The sequence below is a fragment of the Petromyzon marinus genome, chromosome 43, assembly GCF_048934315.1.
Source record: "Petromyzon marinus isolate PM22_M1 ecotype Great Lakes invasive population chromosome 43, UKy_Petmar_22M1.pri1.0, whole genome shotgun sequence".
NCBI classification, from domain to species: domain Eukaryota; kingdom Metazoa; phylum Chordata; class Hyperoartia; order Petromyzontiformes; family Petromyzontidae; genus Petromyzon; species Petromyzon marinus.
In genome coordinates this window covers 725,186-745,489 of record NC_133709.1, presented here as the reverse complement: position 1 = coordinate 745,489, position 20,304 = coordinate 725,186, and the positions used below count along the sequence as shown (strand labels likewise).

The 20,304-nt window shown below is 50.4% G+C and overlaps 1 protein-coding gene across 3 annotated transcripts in view; it reads left to right on the top strand.

Annotated features, from left to right (window-relative positions):
• The window catches only part of CA10 (carbonic anhydrase 10), a 168,683-nt gene extending 149,943 nt beyond the window's left edge, over positions 1–18,740 (top strand). For all 3 annotated transcript variants that reach the window (XM_032970236.2, XM_032970237.2, XM_076073682.1), the window contains exons 8-10: positions 3,970–4,124; positions 14,526–14,700; positions 15,781–18,740. In XM_032970236.2, coding sequence (XP_032826127.1) covers positions 3,970–4,124; positions 14,526–14,700; positions 15,781–15,803 — 353 coding nt within the window. In that variant the 3' untranslated portion in view covers positions 15,804–18,740. The remainder of the gene's footprint in view (positions 1–3,969; positions 4,125–14,525; positions 14,701–15,780) is intronic.
• The last annotated feature ends 1,564 nt before the right edge of the window (positions 18,741–20,304 follow it).

Sequence of the window (20,304 nt, the reverse complement as noted above, 5' to 3'; positions counted from 1 at the left end):
GCAAGCCGCGAGGCGTCGGCGCGCTGGCGCGCAATCGAAGTCGCGAATTCTGTCAACGCCCACGGTCGAGAACAAAGCCAAATGTTTGCATGGCTTCTCAAGATACCTTGTTGATAATTTGCAAAATGATTTGCCAAGTGCCAAGCGCAGATGGGCGACTCCACGCACGCCGTCATCCTGTCTCTCTGCCGTCCCTCTCGGAAGAAAGTTCCAAAAATATGCACAGTAGATAATTTTCGTGAAAATAATTGACTGTTAAAAGATGGTTAAGCCTTGGGGGGCTTTGTGGCGTTATTTCATTATTATTTTATAACCCCTGAGAACAGGAGCAGTTTTAATTAAAACGATACTCGCACAAGTGCTGGTAAGGCGAGCGGAGCGACCAGCACAGTTGCCAAGACTTTTTGAGGATTTGTTTGCCTTCAGGGGCCTTTCTGAAACTATGGGTAATATCTTAACTTAAAGCTTTCGTGACTGCAGGAATTTATATTATTTGGGTCTTTCGGTAAAGTCACGTAGATAGGTTCAAAGAAAAGAACAAAACACAAAATTACGACGTTTCGATCGCAACACAAGCGGTCAACTTCAGGAAAAGGGGGGTTAGCTTCCAAAGGCAAAATTTATAAGGGTTTGAAATGGGCGTAGCCCATATGTCAGCAGCCAATGTAAATGCAAGTAATTTACTGAAGGATCATCAATTAATTTAAAACCACAAAAATAATCATATATCCAAACTGCGCGGGCCCGATTACTCACACGTCCGCTCGGACGGCTCCCCCCGTTCGGCGCGATCGCCACGGCGGTGTGCGACGAGAGAGGGAGAGAGAGAGGGAGGCCGTCTCTTCTTGTCTCGAAGAATCTGTGCCGTGGTAGAACGCGGCCCGGCCGAGCCCGCCGGGGGCCCGCCCGTCGTTCTCGAGCCGATGGGCGCTCGCCGGCTCCGTGGCCCCTGTGGGACAACCGTGAGCAGTTTTGATCGTCGACTCTCCATCGGGGAAGCCAAGTCGTGCCCAGCGTTCACGTCGACTCTCCATCGGGGAAGCCAAGTCGTGCCCAGCGTTCACGTCGGCTCTCCATCGGGGAAGCCAAGTCGTGCCCAGCGTTCACGTCGGCTCTCCATCGGGGAAGCCAAGTCTTGCCCAGCGTTCACGTCGCTTCATTTTGTTTAGCATTTTTCTTCTTCTTCTTTTCCACCGCCGCTTTTCCGTGGCCGTGCCGCTGTCGGCGCCGCACCGCGGCACGAAGAATCGGGTCGGCGACCCTGCAGAGCGGCGCGCCCCACGTGTCAGGAAATAGCCGACTTTTCTCCGGACTCCTCTCCGAGAAGCCTTCTGAGTGCTCCCTTGCGTTCTCTACACCGCAGGGCAGGGAGGGAGGCAGGCAACAGCCTTGTCCCGCCGCAGTCAATTCCATGTTTGTAATTCTCAGAGTTGGGATTTAGCCAAAGGAAACGACAAACCAAATTGTGACACCGTGGATTGTTGTGCGGTGAGTGGTCGTTTTGACACCGTAGAGGCAACTTCCCGGTCGTCTGGAACGCGCCCGTCGTGCGGGTCCTGCACATCAGCAGCAGCAGCGTTCGATCTGCACAGACTTTGATGACACACCTAAAGGTCCCACCTCTCTCTTAAAGGCCCCACCTCTTTGGCCTGGCTTGCGAGCGACGCTGAACTTGGCTCCACGCCTCATGGTCATTTAAATTAATGCAACATTGTGCACGACAAAAACGTTGTTGTTATTACTATCATCAGCTTGTTACACTCGGGTGGCTGGGATCCAGAGGAGGGACCAGGATCTCGGTGCTCCGACCTCTGAGCCACTCGGCCACTGCGCACGTTCAGCTGTGATCTGGAAGGCCCCGTTTGCCTGTGGCTCATATTTCATTCTCGCGACCAAATTAAACCTCCCTTACCAAAGTTCAACTCCTAGTTTGGGGTTTACTCAGCTCATTATCTTTCCTTCCACAGTTAAATGAGTACCACGTTGTAGAGATTCGCCCCTTCCATAGGAATGTGGAATGTCCACCAACGGCTCAGTGCTTGTAATCTGGAGATGATCGCCGTCTCAATTATCACTTGAACAGCAGGAAATGACTCAATTGCACAGCATCCACTGCGGGAGTATATTTAATCATATTATAAGTAATGATACATGAGGACTGTCTGCATTTAATAATAATATAGGTCACTATTGTTCATTAAAAAATATCCACTTCAAACTAATACAGTGATTAAGCAGAATGAGGCGCGTAAGCGAACATTAGTAGCCCGCTCATTCACGTGTGCTGCTGGGGGGTGCGTGTGTGCTGCTGGGGGGTGCGTGTGTGCTGCTGGGGGGTGCGTGTGTGCTGCTGGGGTCTGCGTGTGTGCTACTTGGGGTGCGTGTGTACTGCTGGGGTCTGCGTGTATGCTGCTGGGGTCTGCGTGTGTGCTGCTGGGGGTGCGTGTGTACTGCTGGGGTCTGCGTGTATGCTGCTGGGGTCTGCGTGTGTGCTACTTGGGGTGCGTGTGTACTGCTGGGGTCTGCGTGTATGCTGCTGGGGTCTGCGTGTGTGCTGCTGGGGGGTGCGTGTGTGCTGCTGGGGGGTGCGTGTGTGCTGCTGGGGTCTGCGTGTGTGCTGCTGGGGTCTGCGTGTGTGCTACTTGGGGTGCGTGTGTGCTGCTGGGCGGTGCGTGTTTGCTGCTGGGGGGGTGCGTGTGTGCAGCTAGGGGTGCGTGTGTGCAGCTAGGGGTGCGTGTGTGCAGCTGGGGGTGCGTGTGTGCAGCTGGGGGGTGCGTGTGTGCAGCTGGGGGGTGCGTGTGTGCTGCTGGGGTCTGCGTGTGTGCAGCTGGGGGGTGCGTGTGTGCTACTTGGGGTGCGTGTGTGCAGCTGGGGGGTGCGTGTGTGCTACTTGGGGTGCGTGTGTGCAGCTGGGGGTGCGTGTGTGCTACTTGGGGTGCGTGTGTGCAGCTGGGGGTGCGTGTGTGCAGCTGGGGGTGCGTGTGTGCAGCTGGGGGGTGCGTGAGTGCAGCTGGGGGTGCGTTTGTGCAGCTGGGGGGTGCGTGTGTGCTGCTGGGGTCTGCGTGTGTGCAGCTGGGGGGTGCGTGTGTTCTGCTGGGGTCTGCGTGTGTGCAGCTGGGGGGTGCGTGAGTGCAGCTGGGGGGTGCGTGTGTGCTGCTGGGGGGTGCGTGTGTGCTGCTGGGGGGTGCGTGTGTGCTACTTGGGGCGCGTGTGTTGCAGTGAGCCGAGTCTCCTGCGGTGCTGTTTAATTCTTGACGGACTCTCGTTTCGCGCTTTCAAAGTGAACAATCGGTGACACTGCACGCTCGGATTCACCAAATCGACGTTCATCCTCGCAGCAGTTTTGATGGACGTTGCAAACTTTCAGTGGACAGCGTAATTGGAGCTTGAATCCGATTTAAAGACGGAATTGTGTGGGCCATCACAAACAATTACAACTGTGAACTAAAACGATTACGTATGTATGTGTATATGTTGAACTTCTTCCACGCCGTACGTTGTGAAAGGGAGCATTCCGTTTGTGGCAAAGTTCACTCGCGCGGATCGCCGAGCAAAGGTCACTTTCACTGTGCGCTTCAACACTCGGCGTGCGTGCCGGTGTTGGAACGCAGCGGGGCACGCGCGAAGTCCCCGTTGGGTAAACACCACTTTGCTCCATGTGCACTGTTTGCAAGTGGACTTAGATTAACAGCGTTACAAGTCGAAGCGTTAACGCACTGCGCGCCTGTCTGCATTCGGGCGTTTTGTACAAAGTTTATCGCAGTCTCGGTGGGCATTTATTTGATTTAAAAAAAAATGTACAAGCAGAAGGCTGCGCTAATTTGCATGCGGAGACGGGTGGCGTGATAATTAAACGCAATAACACCGCTCGTGCTTTGCCACTTAATGAGAATGTTTTTGAAAACGCAACTTTTTCTTGACGCGTTGAGAGTTGATTGACTCCCTCCCGACCTCCTGTGGGTGGTGCAGACGACGCGTACCTGCTGCGCGAGCTCTCGGTGGAGGACGTCTACCCCGAGACGCAGAGCTACATCACGTACGACGGCTCACTCACCACGCCGCCGTGCCACGAGACCGTCACCTGGATCATCATGAACAAGCCCACGTACATCACCCGCGTGCAGGTGCGTGCCGCTACGGCCCCTCCCATCGCGCGCCAGTACATCGTCGTCTTGCCGATAAAGGTGCGTGGGGCCTGTGTAGGGCCGTGTTCCGTAGGGCCGGGTTCCGTAGGGCCGCGTGCCACAGGGCCGTGTGCCACAGGGCGCGTTCCGTAGGGCCGCGTTCCGTAGGGGCGCGTGCCATAGGGCCACGTTCCATAGGGGCACGTTCCGTAGGGCGCGTTCCACAGGGGCGCGTGCCGTAGGGGCGCGTGCCGTAGGGGCGCATTCCGTAGGGCCGCGTTCCACAGGGGCGCGTGCCATAGGGGCGTGATGCTGCCAGTAATGCCAATGACGTCACCGAGCTCCGCCCATTACCATCCATCCAGCGTCACGCATTGAAGCAGAGGTGGAACTTGATGTCCCCCCCCCCCCCAATTAATTTCTTACGTGTTTAGTTGAGTAATCGGACCGATCACCAGAAATGTAATCCGATTACTCGATTTAATGAAACTAATCATCCGCGTTATTGTGGAGAATGACGGCGTGCCACGTGGTGAGAGCCACGTGAGGGAGTCACGTGGTACGAGTCGAGGGCACTGCTGCGTGACAACCTCTGCCCAGGCGCAGATTGCCACTTCCCCTCCATGCCTCTGCTTATTCGTGCTGCATCCACATAAGAAAACATTGGATCATGGCAAGAATAATACATAAGTTGTATCCCTTTCTCAATCCACTGCTGCATGAATACATTCCAAAGCAGTGTTAGCCATGGGGCTAGTTTTATCTGATACTACACCACCTTAGTCAGTGCAGGAAGGAGCACGAACCACTGCACCACCGCTGCACCCAATTACATAAATATGCACCTCACTGACTTTACACTGCGTTATTATTATTTAGAAAGAAGGTTATACACACGCCTAATTGAATACACGGCAGTTGTCCTTTGCTCACCACTTGCTAAACAGCAACAACAACTGCACTCTCACCGCTGCCGTGGCTGTGACACGAGGGTAGCCACCAGGGCCCGTGGTGATTGGCAGCACGGAGGCGGACGGGCACACAGCAAGCAGGAGACCGCCTGGCCCTGGGGCTCACGAGACCCGTCCAAGCTCCAAGACGATCGTTAGAGTTTTTATTATTTTTTATTTGTTTTATTTCTCCAATTCCCCCAAGCGGGCTACCGGATGCCTGCGTGACGACGCTCACGTGCACGGCGAGGGCGGTATGGCGGAGGAATTGTCCTGGAATATCAAAGCAGGAAAGAATAGAAAGGAAGGAGGAAGCAAGACAAACATGAGAGAGAGAGAGACCGCAGAGGTGTGTCGCTCGGCGAGACGCCACGGGGAATTGCAACGGGATACGCATCGACAAATGGACGTGCAAAAATCAAATTGTAAACAAAGCGAGTGAGCTTGCCAAGAAGACGTCGACTCTGATTGCAGTGACATCAGGTTTAGCCTACGAGGGGTACCGGGCGGTCGCGTAGCGGTTCGCGCGCCACACTACGAACCCGGGGACCCGAGTTTGATTCCTGGCCAAGGCTAACATCGATGGTGTCTCAGTTGCTCCCGTGCCTGTGCTGCGGCAACCCGTGCTGATCAGCGTGGTGAAGCATGGCCAAACAACCCACAAACAAGCGACACAGCAGTGGATTGACAAAAGGCTGTAAATGTATTTCATTATAATTCCAAATGTTGTCTCTGGGGCAGTTTTGCCAGGACAGATTTCTGGGCAGATGGCACGAGGTGTGTGCGTCTCGGACGGGCGCCCATGCCGCTACCTACACGGCATGGGCGGACCGCCTGCCGATCATTCCCTCACCTTGCTTCACCCTCGTTAACTGAACACGTTCAGCTCGCCAGAGAGGTCAGAGCAGCGTCGCCCACAGCTCCCCCAGCCCAGCTCTAAGATCTGCTCTGACACTTTGTGGTGAAGAGCTCCTGCAACGTGCAGCAACTGTATGTATGTTGAACTTCTTTCGCACCGTACGTAGCCAACCGTGTACCATCCTCTGAATATAGACATATGTAGTGCAATCAATGAACTGGTCTTCGCCTAACCCTTACTCTAGCCATGGCTCTACGGTCCATAATGGCCACTCTTGTGCATTTGGGCAAAATGTTTGCCACTCAAGTGTGTAAGACGTGGCTTGCAAGACTTGGATCGTTTTTTCATCCATTGGCTCCACAGGCATGGCAATGTGGACAGGCTGACAGCCATTGAGCAAAAATGACGAGCAGCAGCAGATGCATCGAGCGTCAACAAGCGCCTGAGAACGCGCGGTTGCGTGGCAGTTCGTGCACCGCACTGAGAACCCAGCCACTCGAGTTCGATTCCTACCCGCGGCCAACATCGGTGACGAATATCGTCACCTGGTCCTGGGCCCTCCCCGAGATCAACTCAGCCTCAGATGAGCACCCGGTGCGGTGTGTAAACATCAGCACTGTTGTCGTGCCGGCCCTTTGTAGGCGTTCTCTCACAGAACTCGTCCCAACGGCCTGTCGAAAGATGATAAAGTCGGGGGGTGTGGAGGTCTCTGTGTGCACGATGGCTGAACGCTGGGGCAATAAACATCGCCACGGGCTTTTACAAAAGATGTTCCACACGCCCCGCCGCCGTCGAGCGAATGGCGTTCGAGGTACATTTCTACTGAAGCAGCGGCTGGAGATTCCAGTGCACGCACAGTCACCTCTTGTGCTCAGAAGCCTCAGATGTGGGGCCCCGCCGACACTGAACGTCGAAAGGCCTCAACCTGTACTCGGCAAGGCCTAGCTGTGTGTGCCATTCACGCTTAGGCCTGGGCACGCTTCATTGATAAGCCTGGATATTGCCCGCTATGTGTTCTACACACAAAAAAAAAACAGTTCCTGAGCTTATGATGAAACACCCGAAGATTGGTTGCCACTCTAATTTACTTCCCAATTATTATTTTTATCAGCGGGAGTCTATTCTCAACAGATGTCTGATGCTCTGCAGTCGCTTTAGCTGTGCTCTGCGTACGCGAATATTCTGTTGTAAAATGCGTCATGAATTATGTATGTTTTTTTTTTTGGCCGCGGAAGTCCCGTTTGTTTGTCGTTAATTTGTTTACAGAGTTCGGTTGCATCTCATTAAATAGCATAATTTACAGATTTTATATTTTTTTCATGCCAGCGCTGCTTTTCGAATTAACGATTCAAAATGTTTTTTAATTAATATTATTATTATTCTTCGCCGAATGCATATTCACCACAAACCAAAGCCTAAAACTCTGCAGTACTTGGAAAGAGACTTCCAAGAACAAAATATGTATCGAAACCTTTTGAAACCGATGATATAAATATTCACTAGAATAGCAAAGACATTACTCACAAGAGCTCACAAGTTGAGAGGAAACACAGCTTCATGCGTTTGTTAAAGCATTCTTGATTGTTGTAAGTGTGATCAGTCGCCACTTTGAGTCACTCCCAGACGGGAAAGCTCCTCCGTGGATCTGGCGTTGAGCGAGGGCATTTAAGAGAGAAGTTGGTTTTCAATATCACTGTTAATCAAGCCCCTGGGTGCTCAACAGGGCTTCAGCAGTTGTATCTTGCATTATTAGGAATGATTTTTGCCGTCCAAAAGACCCTTCCTCCAGGGTTAATCCTATAGTGGCTATAGCCCCATCGCATTTGCATCGCTATCGACCGTTTGCGTCCACGGAGTCTCGGTAAATTGTTGGAGTCTCGGTAAATTGTTGGTGGTTACGGTCCGGCGGACGGAGTTAAAACGGCATGGAACTGGGTTTGTGTTCGCCTCGCGTGTGCCGCAAGGAGGCATGCGAGGATATGGGAGGCTCGTCGACCAACACGCTCGCTCGCATTCTGCATTCTCTCGATGGGGGGAGGGGGGCAAAACATTTTTCTCGAGTTAAAAGAGTTTTTGACATGTATGTATCTTGCTTCATGTTCTATAAAAAGGCTTCATTAAAAATGTCACCAACAATATACGTCCATTCCATATATAATGCATGCGTCGTTTTAAAATTGTCATCTGGCAATGTAACAAAAAAAATAACTAAACGCACGTTCAGGCAATGTCTCTTCTCCAGAGCACACACGTGGATATGTGCCATGAAGGGTCATTGCCTAAAACGTCTCCCGTTATGCATTCTTCCTATAAAGGCCACGCAGCGTTATTTCACGAATGTGTTCATATTTGCGTGTGTGTGCCCTTTCGCACCATCTCCATGTCACCGTATCTGAATCCGACACAAACGCGTTCATAAATGTGAAGATTTCTACGAACGGCTCGAAGCTTCACAATTGACCCAACGATCCCCTCGTGGCGCCGTGGTGTGCCAGGCGGGGCGTCTGCCCGTGGTGTGCCAGGCGGGGCGTCTGCCCACACACTCTGCATGACAAGCGCGACCTTGCAGGCAGCATCTGTGCCATACGGCTCCAGGAATTGCAGCACCATTCAGGGATGCACACAAGCAATGTATTAGCATAAATTTAGAAATAACCATCATGACTAATGAGCAACCACAATGTAAATTAAATCTAAACAGGCGGGGGGAGGGGGGGTTAGACGTTTGCAAGGCCGATACAAAATGTACAATTATTTCAGGTGCTTTTGATTCCATCCTTGAAATGTAGATTTATTAATAAAATAAATTGGATTTTTTTTTTTTTTTTTCCCCCAAAATTAATAAATATGGATGAGATCCAATCCTTGAAGGTAATAAGGAATGATTGTGTTGGCACTGGAAAGCCAAACAGCACTTGTGTATGAAATTGGCAATCACTTAGTTTGTTCAGCACTAAAACTAGGTGTTCCAAGCAAACTGGTCGGAATCTGACAAGTGAGTTAGAAATATGCGATCGTTTTTTGGTTGTGCCCCTTTGGTAAATTATTTATTTTGAATGTATATAAACTATATATACCGCGAGATGCACTGTTTCGTAGTTTTAACCACTGTGGATCACAATTTTGTTTTAGGTGTCTGGAAAAAAAATTAACCATGGGTGCAGTTTACCATTTATAACATGTATGAAAAAATGTGAGACTCTTCGTTCTGATTTTTAGATCGTGCGTTACATCTCTGTGTATTTCAAGCGTTTGCACGCCAACAAAAGTGACCTCACCATCTGCCATTGACACCAGTTTCGGTGGGGAGGCCGTGGAAGGGTCGTCGTATTATCAATATCATTTCCGATTTCCCAAAAAAATCTTAAACAGCCGCGTTTTTTTTTTGCACCATTCAAAAAAAAATGTTGTATCTAGGTTTAATTCTCAGATTTTTCAGACTAATCCCAAATTCGGGAGCACATCCCTTTAGAATGGCACTGACCTGAAGCCCTCTCGTGGCCAGCGAGACCTCGACATTGGCATTTGGCTCCTGAACGTCGTTCAGCCACTGTCGTCACGCGCATGGCTAGGAAAGCTGTTACTAACGAGGCAGCCGTTTAAAGATATTGACCGTCGAGGTTCAATGTTTGGGGATGTATGAATTATGAAGCGTTTGCCACTTGCCATCATCCTCAACAGTCGACAAGAGAGGCATTCGAAACCCACGCAGCCGAGACTTCGGTGGACTGCCGGCGCTCTCCGTCAAACCTCGATACGGTGCCAGCACCACGGCCAGCAACACGTGGGAGGGTTCCAGACATTCAACTCTTTTGCAATACAATTTGGCCAGCAACACGTGGGAGGGTTCCAGACATTCAACTCTTTTGCAATACAATTTGGCCAGCAACACGTGGGAGGGTTCGAGACATTCAACTCTTTTGCAATACAATTTGGCCAGCAACACGTGGGAGGGTTCGAGACATTCAACTCTTTTGCAATACAATTTGGCCAGCAACACGTGGGAGGGTTCGAGACATTCAACTCTTTTGCAATACAATTTGGCCAGCAACACGTGGGAGGGTTCGAGACATTCAACTCTTTTGCAATACAATTTGGCCAGCAACACGTGGGAGGGTTCCAGACATTCAACTCTTTTGCAATACAATTTGGCCAGCAACACGTGGGAGGGTTCCAGACATTCAACTCTTTTGCAATACAATTTGGCCAGCAACACGTGGGAGGGTTCCAGACATTCAACTCTTTTGCAATACAATTTGGCCAGCAACACGTGGGAGGGTTCCAGACATTCAACTCTTTTGCAATACAATTTCCAGACTAACAAGCGCACTCACGCGCGCGTGTCTATAGTGTTATTAACCTAGCTCAAGCTGCAGTCTAATTATAATTGTTTTCTCATTGGTGAATTCTTGACGAGCACCGTAGTTTGTGCTGCCTGGGTGTTTCGCCTGAATGTTGGATGTTCTCTTGAAGGGACTACAGAAAGCGCCGCATTTATACAGATTCGTTAATTTCTTTATACTACTACTAAAAACTCGCTTGTTTGCCCGTTCAAGGACGGGTGTATATTGCAGTAAATATGAAATACAGGGTGTTTAAAAAAGATGGACACGATTTGAAATCGCCATATAACCACGAACCGCCCATGAATGAAACTCTTACCACTTGAAAGAGCAGGGCATAGCTTTTTAAACGGTTACCGCTAGATACCTCTCCCAGGGCACAAACAGCCCCTAGCCTCAGTCATTCTCTAGATGGTGACCCCAGCGCACAAACAGCCCCTAGCCTCAGTCATTCTCTAGATGGTGACCCCAGCTCACAAACAGCCCCTAGCCTCAGTCATTCTCTAGATGGTGACCCCAGCTCACAAACAGCCCCTAGCCTCAGTCATTCTCTAGATGGTGACCCCAGCTCACAAACAGCCCCTAGCCTCAGTCATTGGCAAGACGGCGACCCCACCGCAACACAAGGGGCGTTTTGCGTTCTGCAGTTCAGCAAGACTGAATCCGTAATTGCGGTGCAGCGTGCGTTTCAACGGCGTTTTGGCATGGATCCTCCAATGTCAAAGAGCGTTCGTCGTTGGTACCGACAGTTTGAGGAAGCTGTTGATGTAAGGAGAAGAGCACAGGGCGACCACGCACCTCAGAGGAAAACGTAAGAAGAGAGGCGTTTGGGACGAACTCAACTATCGTCTCGATGTTGTCCTACAGCAGGTGAACGGCACATAGAGCATTTATAAAATGGTTAGTAAAACTTGATAACTCATTAAACCGTTTGTAACTTTTTGTGTAATTGTAATATTTTGCCATCGTGAAATATACTGCTTTGAAATTGGGTCCACATCTTTCAAACACCCTGTATTTAATAGAAACATTGTTCAGCTCATTATTATATACATATTCTTGGTTCTTTCGGTAAAGTCACGTTGATAGAAAATAAAAAATAATAAAATTATTCATGAGGGAGGGGTTGCCCCATGTGGAGTGACGTCACCCGTTAATGGTTATTGGGGAGGGGTGCGGCATGTGGAGTGACGTCACCCGCTCATGATTATTAATGAGGGGAGGGGTGCGGCACGTGGAGTGCGCAACCTTCTTGCGCGTTTGTGTAAATTTCCACGCGCGTATGAATATTAATGAAGGGGGGGGGGGCTCTTTTGCAGTGACGTCACGCACGGATGTAGCAGTGTGCTGCGTAGATTTATTTTTACCGTCACTTTCTTTAAAGAAACGTCATATTTGAAGCGATTTTTCGTAATAAATTATTTAATTCAGCTCGACCTTCCTCTGCGTTAGTGTCAAAATCCACCCACTCATGAATATTAATGAGGGGGTGTGCCTCATGTGGAGCGACGTCACGCGGGGGGATGGACCTCATGTGGAGTGACGTCACGCGGACAGAAATTTCTGGGTGATAATAGTAGGTAGTAATAATTTCAAATTGTAACGCTGCGCCGCCGTGGCAGTGTCCGCTCCCCACTCTCAGAGAGAGAGAGACAGGACGATTCTTAGAGGCGCAAGGAGGAGCACCCACAGACACGAGCGGGAAGGCAGCAGCAGCGGCCACGCAGTTAACCGGCACCAAATCCCCCCCCCAAGCTCTGCGGTCCTCTACATATGAATGTGTTTTCGGCCAAGTAATGAGCGTTCACGTGTAGGGCGAAACGAGAGCACCTGGAGAAAACCCATACAAGCGAGGGGGCAACACTCTATGCCTTAACAGATGTAAAAGGTGGCGTCCACACTTTGCTGTGCCACCTGGCAAGCCAGGGTGTGACAACCTCCTTGACACGCACAGGAAGGGTGTCACAGCATCCGTGTGCGATCCACGAACCCTCGCTGCTACCTCGACGGCGCTGGTTAACGCTACCCGCGTGCATGGACATCTATCGTCGCCGTGACATGGCCAGCAAAATCGAGTCCATGCAGTCTGCCTGTGTTCAAGCGTTGCGCTGAGTGGCATCTGTTCCTATTTCTCGTGGAGGCTCATTAATATATAAGTGGATTGCACTTTCACTTTGAAAGTTGTTACAGGTGCAGAAAATGTATTTTTGGAGCATCTTATTAAACCTATTATTATTGCAGGCTCACATGAATAAATAAATTGTTTAAACAGTTGTGCAACACAAAAAGGCAATATCGTAGCCATGCAATATTGTTTCCTAAATTAATAACTAGCCATATGTATGTTTGTGTGGAGAGCGGTAGCGTCGTGTTGAGCGCACTGCGTCATGAACCCGGCAACCCGAGCTCAATTGCTGCTCACGGTCAACACCGGTGACGTTTATCTGAACGAGCCCTGGGCGTCCCCTAGGTCGACTCAGCCTTAAATGAGTACCTGGTGCCATGTGTAAACATCATCATCAGGGAGACAAAGGCGGTTGGGCGTGATTCTGGCCACTCACCCCTCGTGTGCCCTGCCAGCCTTACTAAGTCCTCACTAACACTTTCCCCAACAGTCTCTGAAGGCTGCACGGGGGATCTTTGTGTGTCGCCCACCCCCAATAACATAGCAGTCTTGTCTGGACAAACCGGGACCATATTCTAGTCTTGGCCTAAATTACTGATAAATTAGTGAATAGCTGGTGTCTGGTATAAACTAATGAATGCGTTGACTCATTGACATAATATCGGTCCTTCAGCTCAAAATACAGGCACGGAAACACGCATCGTCGTCAGCCATGATTAATCCACTGCTAGATGAAGGCCTCCCCGAGCCGCCCGCCCGCCCGCCACTGCTCACAGCTTCCTCCCACATGTGTAGTGACAATCGCAGTCACTACACAGGTGGACGCTCGGTCAATCCCGCTCGTCTGACGTTGGCCCTCCTGGCCCCTGCGAGGCGCCTCCCTCCGAGAGCGGACCGTGCGGCAGCAGCGGCGGTGGTGGTGAGTCACAAGTCGACGTCTTCGTGATTCTCGGTATTTTCTGGCTCCCCTCCCCCAGACAGCTCCGGCAATGATACCTTGCTCTGTAACCAAATAAATAGGCAGACAAAACTCCTCTCCGCATTAACAATGAAGGTATTCGTTTTACACAGCCCACCAGCTACACGGCCTTCTGGGAGTACGTGATGTCAGCAGCGTTGGGTCAGCGCAAGCAAAACTCGGGACCGGTTGTGACATTCGGTGTCTCATCAATAGAGGCAGGCTCGCTTGAACTAATGCTGGTGAACTGCCCGATGTTAATAGGCCCTCTCTACCAGATGTGGGTCCGAAATAAGTATAGATACTTTATAGCACTCATAAAATACTGAACGAATGTGTATTGTACAAAATAATAATGCGAGTTAGTTACAGGTGACGTTTGCGCCAAGTGTCAAGCGATAGTGAGCTGTTGGTGCAATTAAAGCATTGTTTTGATCATGAGCGCTGGTGAAAGTCAAATGAGCATTTACAGCCATTTGGCTGAAATGAAAGTCCACCGTTAATAATACAGAAGTAAGTGTGTGTGTGTCAGTATTAAGAATGAACTATATATTCTTAGCTCTTTCGGTAAAGTCACGTTGAAGGGAAACAATAAAAGAATACAATATATATTTTTATATATAATTTTTATTGTTATATATATTTAATTATTTTATTGTTTCCCTTCAACGTGACTTTACCGAAAGAGCTAAGAATATGAATTACTGCAGTCACGAAAGCTTTAAATCAAAATTTAATGAACTATATGTTTAAAAAATAATTAGCAGGAGCCTGAGCATACTTCTTAACATTCCTCCGTGAAAGCCGTCTGACCTCCTCTTGTACCGTGAATGTCTAAGTGTGCTCCGGCAATTACGTGCCGTGCACCGCTCGAAATGTCGCTCCCCTCCCCAACGGCGCAGGTTCATTTCATCCGCTCTGCCGCCTCGGCCCACCCAGCCGTGTGGACGGTTGATGCGGTCGATCGGCAAAGCTGCGTGTGGGTGGTGGGGTAAAACGTGGGTACTCCCAGCTCTTCCAAAGCTGTCTGCTCAGCGCGTAAGAGTGGGCCCTCTGTGCAGGAAGGTGAACCTTGGCACCTCCATTGGGAGGCCTCTTTCGGCCAGCAAGCGGCGGTGCGGTCGCGTGCCTTGCGCCCTCACGCCCCCGCCTCTCGCCCTCCACAGATGCACTCGCTGAGGCTCCTGAGCCAGAGTCAGCCGTCGCAGATTTTCCACAGCATGTCGGACAACGTGCGCCCGACGCAGGGCCTCAACAACCGATGCATCCGCACCAACATCAACTTCAGCCAGCCCGGGAAGGACTGCCCCAACAAGAAGCCGCAGAAGCTGCAGTACAGAGGTGCGCGCCGCGGTGACCGGCAACGGGAGGCCGTGGCGGCACGCGATCGGTCGAGCGGGTTGGAACGGCCGTGGCGGTCGTCTCTCGCCAGCGTTGGCCACCGCCGCTCTGGGGTTTGATCCGCAGCGGGGCAGCTCCCGCGTAGCGCGGCTCTCTTTTTCTCGCGCGTGGGGCACCTCTGGCCCGCCTCGCTGCAACTGAAGCCGGTTAACCTCTCCAAGACGTGCGCCCGTAGAGCCTTGAAAGGCTGAGCCGAGCTCACGCGCCACCTCTCGTGCTGTGAATTAAAATGTTGCGCGCTTCAAACCGAAGCGGTGCAGTTTGGGTACCGCAGGCGCAGCCTTTGTCCTCGAGTGAACAACCGCAAGGGGCGTGGGTGAACGTGTGGCGGGGGCCGTGCTGGCCGGGCGTGGTGCTGGCCGGGCATGGTGCTGGCCCCACCACCACCTCCCGGTGCGTTGCAATGCCGGAATAATTAGTAGACTTTCGCCCAGGAGCGAATTAAGTCGAAATGTAGGTTCATTGTCCGTGTGTTTGCGTGTGTGTGTGTGTGTTTGCGTGTGTGTGCACGCACAGGCGTTCTGTCACGTTGTTGTCAAGCTGTTGATCTGAGTGGACTTAATTCCTATCTACTTCTAATCCTGGATTTGCCACCAGCGAGATCAGACTTTAATTAATCACGGGTTAAGATGTGAGAAAATTATCCTGTCATCGCTGGAGGTGAGCGCAAGCTTTAATGAAGGCGGCTGTGGTGTGCCTCTCTCCATACCCAGGACATTGCTTGCAATAAAATTTCAGGTAGAAAATATAAAATAAAATCAATTTAGAATTGTGCTGATTGCCATGAATAATTGGCTACATGATTTAATTGGATACTGTTAGGGTAGTAAGGTGTCAATTATTGAACCATTAAACATCGTGAGCTTTGAAGCTTTAAAACATAATTTTTACTTTGCATCTATACTGTATGTCAAATTATTCAATTACTGAATTTAAGCCAAATTAAACACATCCGATGTTTCATAGAAAGTTAATTAAAAAAATAATGAAAATGCACTAATTGTCAATTTTCTCTTGCAGTTAATGAATTGATTCTGAAATAATGAAGATGTGAGCAAAGGCCTTGACTGCAGCACTTTGAATGTTGTCGAGGCAGAACAACAATTTACAAATACTGGACAAAAAGATTTAACAGAGCTAAAAGATAAATATATATGACAGCTAATCCCGGCTGTAATTGTGTACATTTCGTAAACAATAAGAAAACTAGGTGACAGGGCACTGTCCCTGACACTTGCTCGTAAAGCGACGCCACCACAGCCGACGGGGATCCATCGCGTCCATGAAGACGCCGCTCGAAGACGCGGATTACCGGAGTCTCGTTGAGAGGAGGGGAGAGGAGTCTCGTGACAGGCACGTGGTCCCAAGCGTCCCACCAACACCGCCGCCACGGCGCTGAAATCCCCGGCGCCATTCCACGGTGCCAGGGACCGCCGAAACGATTCACAAACCCCGGCGGTAATGAAGGCAGAAAGTTCCCGACTTCGAATACAAATGCTGCTTGACAAAAGGCGCATCAAACGGGCGTTTTGAAGCAGACAATCCGAGGGAAGAGGACGTGCGCTCTCCACTTCAAAGGACCTTTACCGGACTAATGACTGCATTCTGCTGTTGAATACGGTGCGAGAGCCGGCACGATGCGTGCACTTGCAGCGCGGACAGACGCGGGGTTGCTGGGGGCCCACGGTCATCGCACGCACACGGACGCGCACGCACGCGCGCGCACACACACTCACGCACGCACGCGCGCGCGCGGACACACTCACGCACGCACGCACACACGCACGCACACGCGCACACACGCACGCACGCACGCACACACGCACGCACACACACACTCACGCACGCACACACGCACGCGCACTCACGCACACACACACTCTAGCCTATTCAGTCAAAGAGTTATGTCACAGCCTTCGCTGTTTGGGGGGACTGGAGCCTGCGTAAAGCACTCCTCGTCACGTGAGCACACTCTCGCCAGGACCACCACTCACACGTGTGGTGTATAAATGTACACGTAGACCACAGTGCATATGCGACCAACTTCGGGAATGCAACGTTATATGTACGGTGGGGGGCAGGGGTATGGGGTAGGCGTGCACAGGGGCATTGCTATTTTATTCCCAGCTGGCTAGCGGGGGGTGGGGGGGGGAGGTAGCGTCGCGACGAGGCCGCGCTGCGCTCCCACGCGCTCGTGGTCGCTCCCCGGCGGGCGGCGTGCGAGCCACCCGGGGGGGGGGGGGGGGTCTCCCGGGGCGGCTCGGCTGCGCGCAAATTGTGAACGCCGCGGATATTGTCGTGTGGATGATGACGGCGGCGGTAATTATTGATGAATATATTCCGGCAAACAAAAAAATTGTGCAGCTCAGCTTCTGTGGCCAGTGCATTCATTTTTCAGGCTGCTGTTCAGGCATAGGTAGCATTCGACAGGCCCCGGTGGCTGCTTGAGGCCAACGGCTTCTGCCTTGTGTACAATCGCAGATGAGGTCGAGAGGTTGTCCCGTTGGAACGGCGGTAACGTAAGTAAATTACGGAGCTCGTCAAGTTCATCGCTTTTTGACAGTTGCCTAAAAGTGTGTTTGTTTCTTAGTCCACACTTGCCCATTCACTCAAACTCAACAGCCAAAGTAGAATCTTCTTCAAGAAAGGGCCCAGCCTACAAAGCAAAGCAATTTTCTTGACCAGGAATGTTTGCGTGGTTTTAACAAAATAAAATAATTCCATTGCAATGGCTGACAACAAGCCTCTTGGATCTAATTTTTATTCATTCGGACCCTGCCAAGTACAAAGCAATGGGCAAAACTTTGTCATTTATTGTGTTTTTAAGTTGCACAAGTTGTTATTGTCGTCGTCGTTGTCGTCTCTGTTGGCATGACATGAACAGTTTGGAGTTTGCAGCCTCGTGGGGGTGTGCTCGGTGGCGCACGTAATGTGTTGGAACTAAAATAATCTGGACATGGGGGCGCACGGGCAGCGCAATGACTGGCCCAGCCAAACGAGCTGAGGGTTTGGCAGAGACGCGTGGATAACCGCTCGTGCTGCTCCATTTCCTGCCAAGGAAATACATTTTTGGTCACTTTGCCCATGCTCCGCAAAGCCACTGAAAATGAAAACAATCAAGCAGCACTTTTGTGTCAGGTTTTATCTGACCCCACGGAAATCCATGGAATGGCTTTCATTTACTCCTTCTGCAGAAACATGTCGAAAGCAGGTGATTTTGCAGAATTTTATTACCATGTCCTGCACAATTTATTGGAAAGCAGCTTGTATGACTCATACTTGCTGCATCCGCATTTCACATCGCGGCGTTCTAATTTTGCGCTTCTCAGCCCCAGCGATGAGCTTGAAGATATTATCTGAATTGCTCGAGCGTTACCCCGTCGTCGTTTCATTGTTTTATTTTCGCCACGCTCGTGACCGGTGTGCATCGATGCCGACGTCGGAGAGGTCGAGTGCCCGAGATGAACAGACGCGACGAGACGGTGGTTGTCGTGGCGCGGCATCATCGTTGAGCCCCAGCGCTGCCGCCTGCGCTCGTGGACGTCTGGAGGCTGCGTGAAGGCTTCCCGTGAGCCCAGCTAGCCCTTTAATAGGCAGGCCACCCGCAAGCATTGAAAGAGAAAAGGCAAATACTTTGTTACGTGTCGAAATGAATAAGCAGATATTGGGAACATTATTGCATGGACCAGTTTAATATATCAAAGTATTGCGTTGGGGTTTTTTTCTTTCAATTGCAGCCTAGAAAAGCTTTCAGTCAGTTGGATAACTTTGATATGAAGTCTATTTTGCGTTTGTTTATTTAGTTATGGTGGGCGTGGGGGGCGAGCGGTTGTTCCGTTAATTTTCAAAGTATGCCAATTGTTGACATTTTCTTTGTTTTCCCGTCTAGTCCATTTAAGTATATTGACTTGAATTGCAGTGGTGTTCAGGACTCTTAATCAGACATGAATTTATCTGGAAATAAAGTACATTTAATTTGATGTCTGTGCGTTTGCTGACATTTTGTGTTTTAAATGGTTCGTTTTCTGTCGCATTATTATTTTGCCGTAAAGGTCACCTCTTGCTGTTTGTTATTTTAATTTATACATCGTATCAATTGCAGGGGGACGGGGGGGAAACATCTCAAAGCACGTTACCGCAACGATTGGGATTAAATACAACCTAAACATGGATGTGAAACGATGCAGAGTTACATGTAAGTGAAGGAACAATACAATAACACGTCGTCGAGTGTTTCATTTAAAATGCTTTCCCAAAGCTTCCATATGCACGGTCTAGTAGAATTCAACATTGACGAACTGCACTGCTGCTTAGAACTCTGGTACAGAGCCAGCAGGCACACGGTCGAGAGGCGCGGTCGGCAGGGCACAATAACAGGCGAGAGCATGGAAGCCACTGGTGCTCGGCAGCGTGCTGGAGGTTTCACATCTCTCACCTTAATCTCTCGTCCTGCAGATGAGGCAGTGCAGAGCGGTCCTGCGTGCTCTGTGGACATTAAAGGTCTCCGGGAGCATGTTTGGCAAAGGGCAGCAGCGTGAGCCCCACGTGACCTTGCTAGAGTTCCACGGCAGCCCAATGAGGATATCCCCCCCCCCACCTTCCAGCCCCCCCCCACCTCCCCGTTCGTTCACGCACAGCAGCACAAATCTACGATTTCCCTCTTGTAGGTGGATATCATTCCAGATGAGACGCACGCATCATGGTGGATTTGTCCACCCAGAAGCGTCGTCACATCTGAGTTAACGAAGCCCCCCCCCCTACGCCACCCCCAAGCGGGCCTGTCGCTCAGCACGGCGGCAGTGAGTCGGCGACTGCTCTCGAAGACGTCGACCGTGATCGTTAACAGAATCGGCATATTTATCTAAACTGCAGGAGGAATCCGATGAGCTATAAAGCTCTTTATAACAGATGTCCAGTAGGGGCACGGGGTCAGAACGTTACAACATCAAACAATACAAAACACGATAGGAGTGCAAAGTATAAGAAAGGTGAACAAATCACTTAAACAAATATGGAAGAAAAAAATGTACTTACCAGGTAAGGCCCGCTGAGGAATAAACTTATTTTTCGGAAGCGACCTGGCCACAAATGATACCGCAACAAAGTGGCTTATCGTGCGGAAATTTACAGCGGCCAATTTCTGTAAATAATCTAAACAAATAATCTAAACAAATGATCTGTAAATAATCTAACGGCGCAGGACAAGAAGAGGAAGCCTCTCGTCGGCGTCGTTGTCCTACGGAGATTTTGCACCGACGGCCCACGCTCGAAACTCAAATCGAATCTGAAAATGCATCGTCACTTCTAGGCGAAATGTGATTTGTAACGAGGTGTTTGCTTCTCTGGCTGGGAACGTGGCATGGGACGGCACACTGTTGGCATCCATGATATTGCATCGCTTTTCATTTTCCCCATCGTAACGAATATCTGCGCACGTTTACAATTTGCATCAAATCAAACAACGGATACAGCTGCTTTAAGGGTCCAGGACGAAATTACCGTGACCGTATCTAAATTAGCATGATAATTGCAGGAAAATTTTTT